The sequence below is a fragment of the Ascaphus truei genome, chromosome 4 (assembly GCF_040206685.1).
Source record: "Ascaphus truei isolate aAscTru1 chromosome 4, aAscTru1.hap1, whole genome shotgun sequence".
In the NCBI taxonomy this organism is placed as follows: domain Eukaryota; kingdom Metazoa; phylum Chordata; class Amphibia; order Anura; family Ascaphidae; genus Ascaphus; species Ascaphus truei.
In genome coordinates, this window is record NC_134486.1 from 240,414,998 (window position 1) to 240,434,590 (window position 19,593).

At 38.4% G+C, this 19,593-nt stretch overlaps 1 protein-coding gene across 2 annotated transcripts in view; it reads left to right on the forward strand.

Moving 5' to 3' along the window:
• SPAST (spastin) overlaps nucleotides 1–19,593 on the forward strand; it is an 84,235-nt gene that overhangs the window by 7,306 nt on the left and 57,336 nt on the right. For both annotated transcript variants that reach the window (XM_075597090.1, XM_075597088.1), the window contains exon 2: nucleotides 15,907–15,993. In XM_075597090.1, the coding sequence (XP_075453205.1) occupies nucleotides 15,907–15,993 (87 nt within the window). The remainder of the gene's footprint in view (nucleotides 1–15,906; nucleotides 15,994–19,593) is intronic.

A 19,593-nucleotide genomic window follows, 5' to 3' on the forward strand; every position in this document is an offset into this window, starting at 1 on the left:
ACAACTGTTAAGACATAAAACACACACTCGTAACTGGGGAACACCCTGCAGGCCTAGGCGCGCGGACCTCTGAGAAGAGATTTTCCCTGTCTGCTCCCACGCAGTGTTCAGCAGGCACTGCCATCAGAGACGCCAACCAACACACCAGGAACCCAGAACTCTGGGACCTCGGTCTGCCACTGGCTCGCGCTGGAACCGACTGGAAAAGGCTCAGGCTGGAACTCCTACTAGTACTAACAGGAGCCTCCCTCCCCACCTTTATACCCCATGGCACAACATAGATACATGAACGGAGGATTAAGGCTAGGTGCCTTCAATATGACCCAGCCCCTGATTAATAGGTTAACATGGAACATGCGTTTGGGTACATAAAGAGTTAAAAGGAAAAAGTCACTGACAACTTGCAACATTTCTCCTGAGTACAGAATTAACTGCTGGAACCAGATCGTTCTCTCTCTCGTTCTCTCTCTCGTTCTCTCTCTCGTTCTCTCTCTCGTTCTCTCTCTCGTTCTCTCTCTCGTTCTCTCTCTCGTTCTCTCTCTCGTCTTAGACAGGTCTGCAACCCTGCCTTTCACCATTATCACCCAGCACTTCCACTGCAGCAAGGGATTCTGGGAAATTACATGCAAATGGGCACACAGTGTCACCTTTTTGCTTCAAAACCATTTTAACATCGTTCCCTACATATATATAGATATATCCTTTTATTCAAAGCAGCCAGATCTACCCCTACCGTCACAGCATACACATTTACAAAAGGCAGGTTCTTCACAGACAAACTGGGTCATTCATTAAACTGTGATAGTGGAGATCAGAAGACTCGCACAGACACTCCCATTTAAATCAGTTGGTGTGCGTGTGTGCGCACTATAGCAGTTTAATGACTCCCTTAGTTTGCATCTTTATTATAATTTTATAAGTAGTCTTAATACTACCATTAGGGACTGACCAAATAGTCAATTACTGTGTTCCCATTGTAAAGTAAATAAGGCACAAAGAAGTGGCATTTTCAATTCATGGGTGCTAAAGCAACAATCTCCCCAACTCTAAATTGGTCACCAAATATTGTAGGTCATTGGGGTAGGGGAGGGGTTTTTGTTGGTGGTGGTGGTAAAGGAATAACATGCATGGTCTCTGTTCGATGACTGTTTAAATGTCCACGTAGGAGGACGGGCAATTCACATGTTAAGTATCTCAGGAATCGGGGTGTCCCAAGAGCTAAAAGGAGTGCAGTTCAGCTTCGGAGGAACCCCTGGTTAGAGTTTTCCAAAAAAACAAATAGATGCAAACTATTAAATAGCTTTAATTTTAGGTACGATTATAATAATAATAAACATAATAGTAGATTTTAGGCACGATTTGCTGCTTTAAATATTGACAAAAAAAAACCAATTACATGAACTTCCCTTTTTAATTATTATTATTTTTTAATCCCTACCTTCTTGAACTCAAATTGCACTTTGCAAGAATGATATCTAGTGCGGCGTCCCCACAAATTATCAAAAATCCTCCACTGAAATGTGTTACTGCTCCGTTTTTATTATTATTGTAAAGTTTAGTGCACCTTTTTTAAAAGGCCGGTCCCACGTAGCAGGTAAAAAAGAAAAGGTAATAAATGTATCGGTGTATTCTGCTTCCGAAGATGGATTGATCAGTCTCTTTGACTTGTTTGCATCCTGTTACAAGTGACTGCCTTCCTTTTTTCGGGGTCAGGAGAATGAAAACATATTGGCTACTTTTTGTTTATCCGTTTGATTTAATGATGGCTTTATAGCTAAGATAGAGAAAAACAAGACAAAAAGCGCACACCTCATAGTGTAGTATATTAGTTTTACTTGGCAAGAAAAGATAAAAGTTGCACTTACAAAATGTCAGTGCAATGAGAGCACTGAATGTGGACACTCTAGGGGTATCTCAGCATAAGTAGCGTCTGTGTACTCCTGTGCAACTTTTATCTTTTCTTGTCAAGTAAAACTAATATACTACACTATGAGGTGTGCGATTTTTTTTTTCTTGTTTTTCTCTATTCTAGTACCCTTGTGGAACGTTTGGTTGTTCCCAACATTTGGAAAAGCAGCACCTTCTGAACTGAATTGGACTTTCTAAGTCCATGGTTTTTATATATTTTTATATGTTTATATGATTTCATTGTTATTTTATATATTATATATATATATATATATATATATATATATATATATATATATATATTTATATATTGTTCCTATGTCATTGGTTTGAGCGCCCCCTAGCTGAGGCTTGTTTTTATAGATTATTTTATATTTGGTTCTATTTAATCATTATTAGATAATTCATATATCAGCATTTATTTTCTTCATATTTTATAACTACGATACAAACAATGGACAAATCAAAATCCGCAATTTGCCTCTGTTTTTGAGGGCTGACGAACCTTCTGCTCGCAGAAAGCCATTAGATAAAGATTGTATAAATCCACCAAAGCTTTTGTTTACTACGGAAAAGTGAAACATTAATGAACCTATTCTTAGTTTATTTTTGTCCTAGGGATGAGTTTAATACATCTGGGCCATAAAGTGTGCAGACTATGTAAACCTCTCGGGCTCTCCTCACAGGCATGGTACAATTTGTACAGCTAAACTGTCTGTACTGTAAATCTTAATCTATATGTAATGGCATGCCAGCAGGAGTCTGTGATAAGGTGGTGCATGCTGGGATACGGCCGTTACCATGCCACTAAGACCCAACCTGTCTACTACTGTATTTCATGCACACACTGAAGCAAATCTATTTCCACACATTCTAGGTGCAGTTTTTTTCTTTTGTTTTCCGAGACGGGTGCATTTAATTATGCAGTGATATTCTACGACAATCTAATTTGCAGATGTAATAGGACTTGGTGTTAGTGACAAAGCAGCTGTGATGATCATCGAAGGCATTTTAAGTTATTATTTGCCCCTGTATGTATCTGCTTGCTATTAACTTAATATCCTTTGGGTACGCCTTGTGTTTTTTAAAGCAGCAATACTACATTCCTCCCTTTTTTTCCTTATTTGTACATGTAAAGCATATGACAATGTATCATTCTACATTCACTTACTGAAACTGGCAATCGTTTGGTGCTCCTCTTATACATCTTTCAAAATCCTGATTGTGTGCCTAACATAATGGCTGCTTCTGTCAGTGTAACTCAATAGCTACAATGTATCCTTATATTGCTAAGGTAACTTTATATTGTTACAGTTTACAGCTCAAACTGTTGGGAGCATTTGTAACAAATTATCCCAAACAGGAAAGTGTTCCAAAGATCTTGCACTGTTTGGGAGGTTGGCTAAACCCACTCCAAAAATTAAAGGAGGCTTTACAACTCATTAAGATTGGATGATTATAAATAATAATACAGTACATATTATCTAATACTACAGAACTGATTTACTAATAAAAAAAAACGATTTTACATGTTTTGCTGCTATAATTGTTGTATCCCTTATTCATAGTATTATAAATGATGTCCACTGTCTACATCGCCTTTGTCTTGTTCATTTCCTTTTTCATCCGTGCTTTAAACTTTTTGATGTGTTTTATTTCACATTGTAACATGCAAACGGAAAGAGAAACCTGCAGTGGTTAACACCAATAAGTCACAAAGTTGGTGAAACAATTAAGGAAAAGTCAGCTGACATTGAGATAAGGAACAAGATTTATAGGGCAGTTTTTAATAGATGTTACTTGTAAGTTGAACAGGTTCAAAGTTCTAGTATGTATGCATGTATATATCTTTTTATTTATATAGCGCCCACAGCTGTATTCAGCGCTTTACAAAAGATACAATACAGGGAATTATAATACAATAAGTACAACAAGCAAAATCGGACAATAGGGCAGCAGTTTTGGTCCTGGAGTGTACATATCAAGAAGAGACCTTTTTGAAAGCTCTGTGCACTATAATTTCACTGAATGAAGAAATTATCTCATTTAGGGCCGTAAATAACCAACTTGCATCTAAGTTGAATTATTTAAGGATGTTGTGTTTTTTTTATTTTTAAAAAAATGTTTTAACTGTTGCCATTCAGAGCAGAACTTCAATAAGGGAAAGACAAAGGGGTGGGATTCACTGAGCCGTGATACAGGGCATTGGACTCTGATCCAGTGTCAGCTGCTATTCAAGTCAACAGCCGTTATGGCCTGACCAGGGTGCGATACCCGCATTGTGGCCTAGTGAATGCTGGATACCTTTTTATCTTAAACCTTCTTTTACATTTTTTTCTTTCTTATTTTGTTAATGTGGAAGTTTTTCTATTTGTGGAATTTTGCACTAGAAATAAAATAGCAGTTTGTTTTCATTGGCATGGCATTCAAACATTAAAGTGTGTTTGATTGTGGCTTCCCGAGATACTTGCTGTATCTGATGCTCGCCACAAACCGGACAGGACCGCGAGGCCGAGGTGGGGATTAGAAAACACTGACACGAGGCGCGTCCGGTGTACAGGTTCGTAGTCGTGGATAGCCGGGTCAGGGTAGGAGAATGTAGGATAGTTGAAGGCAAGTCGAGGCCAAAGATTGGAGAGAGTAGGGTAGTCGTAAGGAAGCAGGAAAGTAGACGGGAACCAGGCAATGCAGGACAATGTGAGGCAACAGCGAATGTGACTAGCACATGTCACAAGGTTTATGCTCAGCCAACTTCCAGGAGGAAGAGGTTGAGCCTAAATAACAGGACTGGTGAATCAGGCGCAGGATTGCTCCACAGGCAGGAGAGAAACTGAAGCCAATCACGTGACTGGAGCATGACTATGGTGGAGCCTGCACCTGATCCTCACACTTGCTTCAGAAGGTGCTGCCAGTATCTTATGAACGTTTAAAGAACATGCGTGACGTCGACCAATAGGAAGCCGCGACGGATGACATCACGGCTTCCTATTGGCCTGCGTGATGCTGGGGGCTTTAAACCTCCATATTCACGCTGGAGGAGTCCACCTTTGGGGGATAAGGATCTTGGGAAGCAGGTGATCCCTCAGAGCGAGAATTAACGAAGTTCAGCTCCGGAGACACGCTGCTTCTGATCAATCAAAAAAAAAGTATGGGTACTCGGCTATCCTTTAAAACCAAGTGTGATGGAACGGAAGAGATTATTTGCAAAATCGTCAAACCTTGTCCGTTGCTCTGTCGAGAGATTAGAAAATGTAAGGTCCAATACAGTGTCAAGAAAAAGTTTGTGAACCACTTAGGATTGTTACATTTCAAACCTAAAATGTTATTAAATCTTAATCAAAGTCCTAATAATAAAGATCATTCATAATGTATTAAGAAATGATTCAACATTCAATATACATGTGTGAAAAAGTATGTAAACCTTTTAGTTTCAGTAGCCGGTGGCACCCCGTTGAGCAGTAATGACTTCAACTAAGTGTTTCCTGCTGGTCAGTCTCTCACATTGGTTTTGAGGAATTTTGGCCCATTCCTCCTTACAGAACTGCTTCAGCTCTGCATGGACAGCTCGCTTCAGGTCCTGCCACATTTTGATGGAGCTTAGGTCCAGACTTTGACTAAGCCATTCTAAAACGTGAAATTTCTTCTAATGCAGCCCTTCTTTTGTAGATCTGCTTGTATGTTTAGCATCATTGTCTTGCTGCATGACCCATTTTTGCTTCAGCTCATGGACGGATGGCCTGACATTTTCCTCTAGAATCTTCTGATACAATGCATAATTCATGGTTGTATCAATGATGGCAACAAATCTTGGGCAGCAAAGCAGCCCCAACCATCACACTCCCACCATGCTTGACGGTTGGGATTAGGTTCTCCTATTTGAATGCAGTGTTTGGTTTTCACCAAATATATACGTTTCTCATTGAGGCCAAAAAGTTCTACCTACTCGTCTGTCCAGAGAACATTGTTCCAGAAGTCTTGTGGATCATCTATGTGCTCTTTGGCGAACTTCAGACTGGCAACAATGTTTTTTTTTCTCTCTTTTAAAGAGCACTGGTTTCCTCCTGGCCACGCTTCAATGAACACTATTCTTGTTCAGTCTTTTTCTGATCGTTGAGTCATAACACTCACATTAGCTAAAAGCAAGAGTGGCCTGTAGATCCTTGGATGTTACTCTGGAGTACTTCCTGGATGATTTGCCAGTTTGGTTCTTTAAGAGATTTTGGTAGAACAACCGCTCCTGGGTAGAGTGACTGGGGTCTTTATTTATTTATTTATTTATTTATAAAATATTTTACCAGGAAGTAATACATTGAGAGTTACCTCTCGTTTAAAGTATGTCCTGGGCACAGAGTAAAACAAATAATACATGGTTACAAATACAGTTACATAAATGAACAGGGTATACATTATATACAAGAAAATATATATTATGAGCGTATGAAACAGTTACAGACCAGGTTAAAATGTGAGACAGCCTTAGATTTGAAAGAACTTAAACTGGTGGTGGATGTGAGAGTCTCTGGTAGGTTGTTCCAGTTTTGGGGTGCACGGAAGGAGGAGGAACGTCCGGATACTTTGTTGAGCCTTGGGACCATGAATAGTCTTTTGGAGTCTGATCTCAGGTGATAAGTGCTGCAAGTGGTAGGGGTGAGGAGCTTGTTCAGGTAGCTGGGTAGCTTGCCCATGAAGAATTTAAAGGCAAGACAGGAAAGGTGAACTTTGCGCCTAGACTCTAGTGTTGACTGTGACGATGGGGAGGATTTGGCCCGGGATTAAAGGGGTTACACCCCAATTGGCCACCCTCTACCCTCACCTGGGAAGCAAGGGGTTAACTGGACTGAGGTCCAGTAATGTGTTTTTACCTCGCTTCAATATCAAAATGCTTATTCCCCTGTGTAACTGTATTGTGTTATGCCAGTGTCTGCACCACACACACACTGGGGCTTAAGCGGTTAATAAGCTACAGTTTAAGAAAATACAACTGTGGTGTGTCTTTTCAGAAAATCTGGGCTTCAAAAGGCTTGATTGAAGTTGGGTGTGAAAAGCAGAAGGGGTTTTTAGTGTACAGTATGTTAATACCTAATTTGCAGGCCAAGGGTATATTGCTGGTAGAGACAGCTAGACCCAGGCTGGGGGCATTGGGTGTGAAATCTAACACCAGGTGACAAATGTCCACTACACAGGGGTCCCTGCTTCAAAGAAATTTATTGATGGGGGTTTTGGTGCACAGTATGTTAATACCTGTTTGCAGGAAGTTGGAGTGGGTTGTGAGCGTTATAACTCACACTTACAAACGCCTCTGATTTAGGAGATCAGAATGAGTGACCTTATTAAATATAAGAATATTATGAGATGTCCTCGGCTGAACATGCTAAAAATTACATATGTGTATTCGTAGGACCAAGCCACAAATTCTAAACACTTGATATCTAACAGATGCTAAGAGCCAGATATTAATATCTCTCTTAAGTTTAGTACTACATGGTAATATTTAGTCTCATTGGGAGCGTCACGCGGGCCGGAATGCATTAATATGTCTCGCGTGCAGTAAATATTACTGAACTGAAGTTATGAAGTTATTTAGATAGGACAAGCAGTTTGTAAACGTCCTTGGGTGGGAGGAGTTTTACTCTGAGGAAACCTGTCACCTTCACCGCTGATTTATGAGAGGGGCTGGGTTTAGGTTGTGTTCAATGGGAAAGAATTGTGTATAAACCAGGCTCAGCCTATGGCTATTGTCTTTCATGTGCTGCATGTCTTCATGCCAGAGGTCTTTCATGTCTTTGGTGTCTTGATGATTATGAAGATTGCTGTATGAACTGCCAGTCCAGATGGGACTGTTTCATCATTTCCATCTTTAAAGTAAGTGTCCATATTTTGCCTGTTATTTGTATATTTTGTGTGTTCACCTTTATCAAGGAATAAATTATATTTTATCATATCTAAGTCTCGTACCAGTTCAACCCAGTTATATATATATTTTGGTGTGTATTATTAATAGCCTGTCGCAAAGCTCCCGTCACATTGACCGATCTAGTTCTTTGAGCATTTCGCAGTGATGTGTGTTGTAGTTGCATTGGAGAACAAAACGACAAATTGAATTGTAGAGGGTGTCAAGTTTGCTACGGTGGGTTTGAGGAGCCGAGCCATATACTATGTCTCCATAGTCAATAATTGGCATTAGCATCTGCTGTGCGATACCTTTCTGACCAGGAGACTTAGGGAGGATTTGTTCCTGTAAAGTACCCCTAGTTTGGCATAGGTCTTGGTTGTCAGGGTATCAATGTGCATCCCGAATGTTAAGTGGGAGTCAAACCATAAGCCCAGGTATTTAAAACTAGTGACAGGGGTTAGGGTGGTGTTAGGGTTGGTTCTAATCAGGAGCTCAGTCACTGGAAGCTTTACAAATTTAGTCTTGGTCCCAAATACCATTGTTACAGTCTTGTCAGTGTTTAAAAACAGTTTGTTTTGGGAAATCCAGTTTTCGAGTCTCAAAAAGTCAGACTGAAGTATGTGTTGAAGGTCAGAGAGGCTATGGCTGTGTGCATATAGGATTGTGTCATCTGCATACATGTGTATTGAGGCTTCCTTACAAGCTGTGGGAAGATCATTAATGAACACTGAGAAGAGTAGGGGCCCCAGAACAGAGCCTTGCGGGACGCCACAGGTCTTGAACTTTCTCCATTTGTAGATTCTGTCTGACCGTGGATTGGTGGAGCCCCAAATCCTAAATTCATTTTGTAATCCTTTCTAGACTGATGAGCATCAATAACTGCTTTTTGGAGGTCCCCAGAGATTTCTTTTGATCGTGGCATGACATGTTTCCACATACCTGTGTGGTGAAGACCAAACTCACAAAGTTTCTGATCCTTTTATATACGATGGGGCCTCCCAAACTCACCCTTGAAGACCTACCTAATTATATAAACACCTGTTTCTAATTATCCACTTTAATTTAGCTGATAAAACCCAGGGTTTCACTTTTTCACATACACTGACTCTTAATAACTCATTGTTTTGTCTATTTTATACATAATTTTATTTGAAAAGACATGAAATTGGTTAATATAAACCCTGAACAGCACTGATACTTGCCATACATATCCTACTTAACTTTGTAATCAGCATTGTGGCTTACCAGAGGTGAGCGAAGCCTTTGAGGAGCACCTATCACATCAATAGGACTTACCTCTCCTATCCCCTTACCATATTTTAATTTCACCATTTGTTTAGGATCACCTCAGAGGGCTATCCATATAAACCTTATTTTATTTGAGGATTTCTCCAAATAAAATAGTTTTTAAGTTACCCATCATTACATGTTACGATTCTCCATCAGGTCCATTAGTTTCCAGTATCACCTATCCTTGAGTGCTCTCATTATAGGGGTCCTTTTCTCCCAAGTTGTTGTTCAGTCATTTCCCCTGATCGTAGCACCAGTGCCTAGGCAGCAGCGAGGGTTTCCCTGTCCTGTCCCCTCCCTTCACCCTGGTTTATAATATAAACCCGATTGGATATTTAAGAAAAGACTGGTTTTGATTCAAGAAGGTTATCATGGTAAAATAGCAAGTTCTGTCTTTGCGATTGTTACCGTAGAGGAAGATTAAAAAAAAAAAGCTCTGCTCTCTGCAATTTTCTAAAAAAGATCTCCAAGCTATGTATTTATAATCATCATTCTAAATAATCTGTAGATTCTTAAATTACAAGGGGCTTCATTGTATTATGTTTTAAACAGGCTAGTTGTAAATGATCTGGTTGGTAGATATCCAGATTTTCTTGCTCTTCAAATCATTTTGCCTGTCATCTCTTTCTCACAGAGATTCATACAATGAACTAGTTGGGAAAGACACCATTTGTCTCTTGGCTTGGATGATGTTTCCTTGCACTGTCTATTGTATTCAACCCAATTAGGCGTCAAACATTCATATCCTTTGGAATATCAGTTGTGTTAGGCGGAGTCTCCAGTGGCCGCTGCTGCAGGCGGTGCGGCGGGATCAAGATCCGCTCCTCTATGGTGCCGGGCCCAGTAGCTGCCTGCACGCACATGTAGAGATCGTGATGCGCGGTCACATTTTTGTATAAGACAAGGATTTTGTCTTTTCTTGTGGCTGGCCACGTCACGATGGGGCTTCAACCATTGATGGTGAATCAGCCGCGTGACGTCATGGCCGCAGCCCCCCCTCCCTTCCCCGTTGAGATCTCCTGTTCTTCTCCTGCAGCTCAACTGCAGATCTCGGCTGTCACCCGTGCACGTGCTACCAGGGGCCGTGGCCTAAGTGGTTTGTTAATGAGGGTTGGGTCAATTGCAGCATTGAACCCGTGCTCATCTGAAACTTGCATAAGCAGTACAAGCAATGCAGAATACATTATAAGTATGTATAAGGGGATGGGAATGTCTGCCCTGAAGAGCTTGCAGTCTGTCTGTGTATATACATACAGATTACTCTAGTCCCAGTCTGTCATTTGGTGAGTTTATATGGTTACTGCTGTATTAAAGACTTGTAAAATGAACCACATATATAGGAAGTTGAAGGTGAAATGTACCAAATATTATGTATGTTTTCAGTGTAAACTCATAATAGCAGACTAGGATTTGTCACACCTGCCTTTATGTGCAGCCTACACAACAAGGTTACTTTCATAACGTGCAGCATTTGGGGAGATCCAGTGACATGCGAGCCTAAGGCTGCGGGCAGGGAGCGAGCGCGTTGGTGCTCATGCGCGGTCCCGACACGCTCCCTGCTCAGCCGGGAGATTTGTAGCCGGCTAGGTGCGCGTGGGGGAAGGGGGCGATTCGGGGGGCGCGGCCATGATGTCACGGAGCTGGTTCGCCCTCATTGAGTGAACCGCCTACGTGACGTGCGAGACAAATTCGCTTGCTCTGCAAGCAGCTAAGCGTTGAGCAGGCGCTTGCTCATGCTGGCCACACGTTGCCTCAATGTGTTTCATAGCGGCCAGCGTGAGTCCGCCCGCTCGCTCATCAACACCCTGGTGCGGCCGTGACGTCACCTGCGTGAAGCGGGTGCGTTTTGTAGCCAGTGGAGACGAGACGTGCCGTGGGGGGCGTGCATAGGGGCGTCACATAGCTGGTTCGCCCTCATTGGGCAAACCGCTCACGTGACGGGCCTGTTGCACCAAGATATTGGTTTCAACTGATTTCTTGCACAATGCGCTCCCGCACGCCGCATAGACGTGATCACCGCCTTAAGGTAGTCTGATCGCTCAGCGTGCGGACGCGTCCGCATGGTCTGCAGCACCATGGCCCCAGCCTTACTGTGATTCTTGCATCCTTGTTGCTGTTTTTATGGTTTTGCAATATCTGGGTTTTCATACTCTTGCATGGTCAGAGGGTCCTGTGACACCTTGCCGTCACATCTGGCAGTGAAGGGTTTATAAATGGTGACCCTACATTTAGGCTTGTAAATCCTGGACTCTTGTCAATATGAATAGGTTGATGGACGCATGGACATTTGCTTTTAGTCATTCAATAGGAAGCCGCAATGTCATCAACCCCTGATTTAAATTGTGATTTCCTAGTGGCCCACAGGACCCAAGGGATTTGACAAACTTTTTGATTTTCTGATTCAGAGCTGGCACACTGAAATGGTAAGTATCTCAGGAAATGGGCGATCTCCGAGACACAAATTGTGCTGTGCAGCTCTGGATGACTCCGGTTCGAATACTCAAAAATAAACAATTGATCCAACAAACGAGGGCTTACTGCTTTTAAACCATTCACATTCTGTTTGAACATCTGCATGCCAGTGTTAGGCAACACAAGTTAATTAGATTGCTCCTACAGTATATGATTGTCATGTGCTTCCGAAAAAAATGCTTTGGTTGTAAAATCCTGGTCTGGGTGAGAAGTTTTGAATTCCACTGGTGCTGCTTGGTTTAAAATAGAATATCCATGTGCAGAAGAATTGTTTTCAGGCTTTGTACAGTTGGTCTTGAAACCAGATGTCCTCCTAGTTTCCGTTTACAGTCTAATAAATTCTTTGCCATCGGTAGATTAGGCCACTAGTCGGCAACCGAAGCCGATCACGAGTGCACAACTGCACTCCTCACTTTTCTCCAGCTGCCTTGTGTGCTGCTTTTCCAGTCACAAACTAGAAGGTTTTACTGGGATTAAAAATCATTTAGAAACAAATGGAGCACAGTAACTTGACCAGTTCATTACAAAATAGATTTAAATACTGGGATGATGGCAAGTCTGTGATAATAAATTACATATTTTATTACTGCAAGAAGAGAGCTGAAACAGCACAACATAACCAAAAAATTACATTGATCGAGGTTTGAGGTGCAAAGTAACCAACCAAGAAAAACAAAATGTATTAATCAAAAAAACAAATAAAGCAAGGGCAGTGTATGGGGAAAGAAGGTCCACAGAAAAAAACCCACACACACACGTACCCATAAAAGCAGAACAAAACAGGAGTAAGGTGATGCAGGAGCCTAGAGACCCAGATCACGAGTGAGGACCGGTGCCATCTTTTTCTATATTTTATTACTGCGGTATTGCTGTCAGCTAGCCATGTACTGTAAGTCTGTAAAGTTTTAGGGACACTGCTTTGAAACCGCCCCTTCTGTATCAGTCTGTCACACTCATAGCATGCTTCCTGGGGGAAGGAGGAGTGTTCTGTGGAGGCTAATCACAGCAGTGTGATAAGAAGGCAGAGCTGCTGATGAAAACATGGTCACTCTGCCTCTACTTACCTTTTTACTTCAATTCAAGCAGATCCACTGTGTATTAATTTCCTTACTGCCAGTGTCAAGCAAAGCTCCACCAAGGATACATACAGTGTACAGTCATTTAGAGGTACTTTAGGCAATGCTTCTGGTATTCAGCAAAGCCAGAATCTGCTCGGTATATAAGGGCAACAATCTCCTAGAGCCCATTCAATGAAATTACCCCATTTCTTCTTGGTTTATAAGGGTATCATGTATTGGCATATCTTAGTCAACTCCTCTCTTTAGCCCTGCACATTTGGTCAGTTATTCAAATACACACGAGCAGATAGTTAGTGAAATGCAGTATATTGCAGATAGTCATCAGCATGTCGGTACATTTTGTCACTATTGGTAATGTTCTACAGAGCCAGATCAAAAAGGGCATTGTATGTTTGCACATTATTCTTGTGCTTTGGTTAGTGACCACCAGTCTCTGGTCCAGTATATTCAGTCACACAGTTGGTCAGATCCACATGTTCAAAGATGAGATGAGAAGTATGTAAAATAGTCATATAGAAATATTGTCCAATCCTCATCCGTTCCAAATGGATATTGGTTCATAGAGACCATGATAAAGAAAAATCCTCATTTTAGACCTTTTTAGGTGACGTATGTCAAAGATCTATTGTGCCTCACGCTGAAGAAGGCGTGCCAAATAACCTCCTCGGAGCGGATATTGTACCTGGTCAATAGCCATATATTTTAGTGTGCAGAGTGGATGTTTGTGATGCAACAAACGTTTTGCCACTAGTACCTAGCTTTCCTTCAAGTGCCCTACGTATAGTTGATCTGTGTTCTGTCATTCGTTTTCTCAAACTTCGGTCAGTCTTGCCTACATAATAAAGGCTAGGGGCAGATAATCAAGTAAATTATCGAGGTACAGTAGATAAACATGTCGGATAATGTTACACATTTTCTGAAATGTTGATGTGCCACTTTTATCAATCCTGAGTGTCAGGTCATGCAGCCAAAAGAGCCTGTTTTGATTGGTGTGGGAAGCCTGGCAGGAAAAGTCTGACATTTACCTGTAGGTTCTGGATGTTTTAGTAGATCTTTGGGTTACTATTTTGTCTGAGTGGGACAATTTTTTGGGTTACATTTGGTACCAAGTTTTTATTGCTACAATGTGTCAATGTTATTTGCATCAATGTCGAATGAGTATGGCAAGCGATCTGTTTTATTCCAGGGGTTTCTCTGTGCGATAAGTTATTATTCCCATCTAGATTTATGGCCTTATTCATACAGTAAGCAATACTTTTCCGGGCCTTTTTCGATAAATTTGTGGACCATTCCCAAGTTTGTTGGACCGCTCATATGAGATCACTAACAAGCCTAACTACATAAAGAAATTGTGAATATGGAAGGCCATTTTTTTTTCTAAGTAGGGGGGTGAAAACTAGAAGCAGTCAAGAGGGTATTGTGATCTGTGGGTTTAGTATACACAGAAGTAGTTTGTGTCATATCAACTTTTTTAACCAGATCATCAAGGTAATTGATTTTCTCAGTCTGCGTTATATGTAAAGCGTATGGGAGAATCAAGTGAATTGATCATATTAATGAACTGATTGAGTTCAACCATAGAACCCACCCACCGAATGAATGTTGACGATATAGCGCTTATATAGCAAAATATATTTTCAAAATTGCTAATCATTAAGGATGTTGGCCGACTTGTACATATAAATGTTAGCCAATGAAGGTGCGGCGTTTGAGCTCATCGCAGTCCCAGCCAATTGAAGATTCAATTTGAGCAAAAATGCTAAGTAGTTGTGTCCGTATGGAAGAGAGAAGTTCTAAGCTGTATTTGACAGGTGGACCCCAGTATAAGGGATTATCACTAATAGCTTTTGCTATAGAGCGTGTGTAATTACTGTATATAGACTCGCTATGTCCATAGTTAATAGAATTGTGTTTACTGGAATACAGAGAATATCTTGCACTACTTTGAGAGAAGTTGTATCTTTTAAATAACTGGGTAGGGTATGGACCACCCTTTGGAGCCAGAATTCCAGGTACTGTGCCAGCGATCGAACATAGGGAATTTTGAGCCTAAATGATGGGACAGCCTGGTGGATTAGTCACTGATTTTGTGTATTTTTGGAAGGATCTAGATCATGGGTCTTTTGGGGTGATCTTGTGATTTAAAATGTCAGTTTTCTTTCATCGATCCAACCATTAGAGAGACCCAAAGAAAGTAAATGATTAATGATACACGTACTGTAAATGTTAGTGGGATCGCGGTCAAGCTGACGTGCGTCAGTATGAAGTACTAAGCTGTCTTAGTACTTCATCTCTGTAATCAGTGTATCTCATAAGAACTACACCCGCCCTTATCAGCAGGTTTTATAATGATCTCATATTAGAGCTGAGGTTTTTACAGCTTGCCATTCTTCCCTATTAATGTTTGGGTATTAAAATATGTGTATGTAACTGCTGGATATCCGTGGTAAAAAGTAACAAATGTTTTAATTGAAGCGTTATCTGGTGGAAGGTCAAAAGAGCTTTTCGGTCTAAATTTGGGAAGTTTTCTGTGGACTAGTGTTCTTATGGAAAAACTCCCTCAACTTCAGTTCTTTCTGTAGTTTATATAAATCTATGGGTATATTCAAAAGGGTTAGGTTTAGCAGTAGGTACAAAGGAGAGTCCCATACACACAATTCCACAGGTTTTTGTGGGATATTGACCAGATAACGTTTCACCCAACACGTGAAATTATGGATTCACTACATAGACGATATTTTCATTTTGTGGACGGGTTGAGAAGCCCTACTTGGTGAATTCATACACACAGTCACGGTTTTGTGGTTTTTGTTTGTCTGCCTCTTATTTTTAAGTATTGCAATTAGCACTATCAAACATTATTTTTATCCTGTATCAATATTTCACCTACTCATTTTGTGTGGATATATTTGTTATCAACCATCCACTATATCTACCTTATTGGAACTATTCTCTCCGATACATTTCATCATTAACTATAATATGTTTTGTCACTAACTGCAGTTTTGAGTGCATGTAACTGGGTTCTCTTCCTTCTGTCTTTGGTAGGATAAACCTCTTCACAGCTATTGATGATATTATTGCGTTAGTGCACCTAACTACTGTTCGGGTTGAGCGGGCGGATTTTCTTGGTTGACTCTAGATCCCAGGCTGCTGCTTGCTTTTAGTTTAAGAAAATGCTTTAACTTTTCAAAACCACAATAGCATGTCTGAATTAGTCCCGTCATTTGATATTAATATCCAGCATTTTTTTTATTATTTCAGCAGATAAAAAGGAACAAGCAGTCGAATGGTATAAGAAAGGCATTACAGAACTTGAGAAAGGAATAGCCATATCAATCACAGGACAAGGTGAGCAGTGTATCGAATTGAAATACAGCTCAACCCCCTTATAATGCTGTGCTTGGGGTCCAAAAGAATCACATCGCGGTATAAGCGGATCGCGTTAGAAATAATATACAATTGCATGCATTGTACAATAAAGTATTTAAGATAACAATATTCGTGTTGTAAAGTATTCATAAATACAAAAATTGGGAGCCACGCATGCATCGCGTTATAAGCGGATTCGCGTTGTAACGGATCGTTTTATAACGGGGTTGAGCTGTAGCTTATGTTAAGTTTTATGTTATGTTTCTATTCTATTCTTTTCTATTCTTTCCCATTCTATTATTTTCTATTCTTTCCTATTGTATTGTATTCTTTTCTATTCTATTCTTTCCCATTCTATTGTATTGTATTCTTTTCTATTCTATTCTTTCCCATTCTATTGTATTGTATTCTATTCTTTCCTTTTCTATTATATTATATTCTTTCCTATTCCATTCCATTCTATTGTATTCTATTCTTTCCTTTTCTATTTCCCGTTCTATTCCACTGTATTCTATTCTTTCCTATTCAATTTTTTTCTATTCTATTGTATTCTTTTCTATTTTCTTTTCTTTCCCATTCTATTCTATTGTATTATATTCTTTCCTTTTCTATTCTTTCCCGTTCTATTCCATTGTATTCTATTCTTTCCTATTCTATTGTATTCTTTTCTATTATTTCCTATTCTATTGTATTCTTTTCTATTCTTTCCTATTTTATTCTATTCTTTCCTATTTTATTCTATTCTTTCCTATTTTATTCTATTCTTTCCCATTTTATTCTATTCTTTTCCATTTTATTCTATTCTTTTCCATTCTATTCTATTCTTTTCCATTCTATTCTATTCTTTTCCATTTTCTTTCCTTTCCCATTTTATTCTTGCCTATTCCATTTTATTCTTTCCTATTCTATTCCATTGTATTCTATTCTTTCCCATTCTATTGTATTCTTTTCTATTTTCTTTCCTTTCCTATTTTATTCTATTCTTTTCTATTTTATTCTATTCTTTCCTATTTTATTCTATTCTTTCCTATTTTATTCTATTATTTTCTATTTTATTCTATTCTTTCTCATTCTATTCTTTCCCATTCTATTCTATTGTATTGTATTCTTTTCTATTTTCTTTCCTGTTACATTTTATTCTTTTCCGTTCTATTCTATTCTTTTCCATTCTATTGTATTCTATTCTATTCTTTTCCATTCTATTGTATTCTTTTCTATTTTCTTTCCTTTCCTATTCTATTCTTTTCTATTCTATTCTTTCCCATTCTATTCTTTCCCATTCCATTCTATTATTTTCTATTCTATTGTATTATTTTCTATTTTCTTTCCTTTCCTGTTCCATTTTATTCTATTCTTTCCTATTTTATTCTATTCTTTCCTATTTTATTCTATTCTTTCCTATTCTATTATTTTATTTTCTATTCTATTATTTTCTTTCCTTTTCCATTTTATTCTTTTCCATTCCATTTTATTCTTTCCCATTCCATTTTATTCTTTCCCATTCTATTCGATTCCATTTTATTCTTTCCCATTCTATTCTTTTCTATTCCTTTCCATTCTATTCTATTTTTTTCCATTCTATTCTATTTTTTTCCATTCCATTCTATTCTATTCTTTCCCATTCTATTCGTTCCGATTCCATTCTATTCTTTTCCATTCTAATATATTCCTTTACACTAATCTATTCTTTTACATTTTATGTTTTCCCAATCTATTCTTTTCTATTCTATTCTATTCTTTTACATTCTAATCTATTCTTTTACATTCTATTCTTTCCCATTCTATTCTTTCCCATTCTATTGTATTGTATTCTTTTCTATTTTCTTTCCTGTTACATTTTATTCTATTCTTTTCCATTCTATTCTATTCTTTTCCATTCTATTGTATTCTTTTCTATTTTCTTTCCTATTCCATTTTATTCTTTACTATTTTATTATATTCTTTCCTATTCTATTCTTTCCCATTCCATTCTTTCCCATTCCATTCTATTATTTTCTATTCTATTGTATTATTTTCTATTTTCTTTCCTTTCCTGTTCCATTTTATTCTATTCTTTCCTATTTTATTCTATTCTTTCCTATTCTATTATTTTATTTTCTATTCTATTATTTTCTTTCCTTTTCCATTCTTTCCCATTCCATTTTTTCTTTCCCATTCTATTATTTTCTTTCCCATTCCATTCTTTCCCATTCCATTCTATTCTTTCTCATTCCTTTCCATTCCATTTTATTCTTTCCCATTCTATTCTTTTCTATTCCTTTCCATTCTATTCTTTCCCATTCCATTCTATTCTTTTCCATTCTATTCTATTCTATTCTTTTCCATTCTATTCTTTCCCATTCCATTCTATTCTATTCTTTCCCATTCCATTCTTTCCCATTCCATTCTATTATTTTCTATTCTATTGTATTATTTTCTATTTTCTTTCCTTTCCTGTTCCATTTTATTCTATTCTTTCCTATTTTATTCTATTCTTTCCTATTCTATTATTTTATTTTCTATTCTATTATTTTCTTTCCTTTTCCATTCTTTCCCATTCCATTTTTTCTTTCCCATTCTATTATTTTCTTTCCCATTCCATTCTTTCCCATTCCATTCTATTCTTTCTCATTCCTTTCCATTCCATTTTATTCTTTCCCATTCTATTCTTTTCTATTCCTTTCCATTCTATTCTTTCCCATTCCATTCTATTCTTTTCCATTCTATTCTATTCTATTCTTTTCCATTCTATTCTTTCCCATTCCATTCTATTCTATTCTTTCCCATTCCATTCTATTCTATTCTTTTCCATTCTATTCTATTCTATTCTTTCCCATTCTATTCGTTCCGATTCCATTCTATTCTTTTCCATTCTAATCTATTCCTTTACACTAATCTATTCTTTTACATTCTATTCTTTCCCATTCTATTCTTTTCTATTCTATTCTATTCTTTTCCAATCTATTCTTTTCTATTATATTATATTCTTTTACATTCTAATCTATTCTTTCCCATTCTATTCTTTCCCATTCTATTCTTTCCCATTCTATTCTTTCCCATTCTATTCTTTCCCATTCCATTCTATTCTTTCCCATTCCATTCTATTCTTTCCCATTCCATTCTATTCTTTCCCATTCCATTCTATTCTTTCCCATTCCATTCTATTCTTTCCCATTCCATTCTATTCTTTCCCATTCCATTCTATTCTTTCCCATTCCATTCTATTCTTTTCTTTCCCATTCTATTCTTTCCCATTCTATTCTTTCCCATTCTATTCTTTCCCATTCTATTCTCTTCCTCCCTATTCCTGTTTGCAACTAAACATCATCTTAAACATCTGTGTTAAAATAAATCAACTATTTTTGAGAATGTAAACTGTTTATATAATTGATGTGTTAACAGATGCTACCAGCAATGCTGCACTTTAGAACTCTGCATCATTAAAAATGAATAACTTGGGAGGAAAAGGAATTTTCTATGCAGCGCTGGGCAAACACAACAAAGGGGCTATGTATTTTGACAAATAAAGCACGGCTTTAACATTATCGCTACTTACCAAAAGCACTTTTATATCCACTAGAATAGTGATTCCCGACAGGA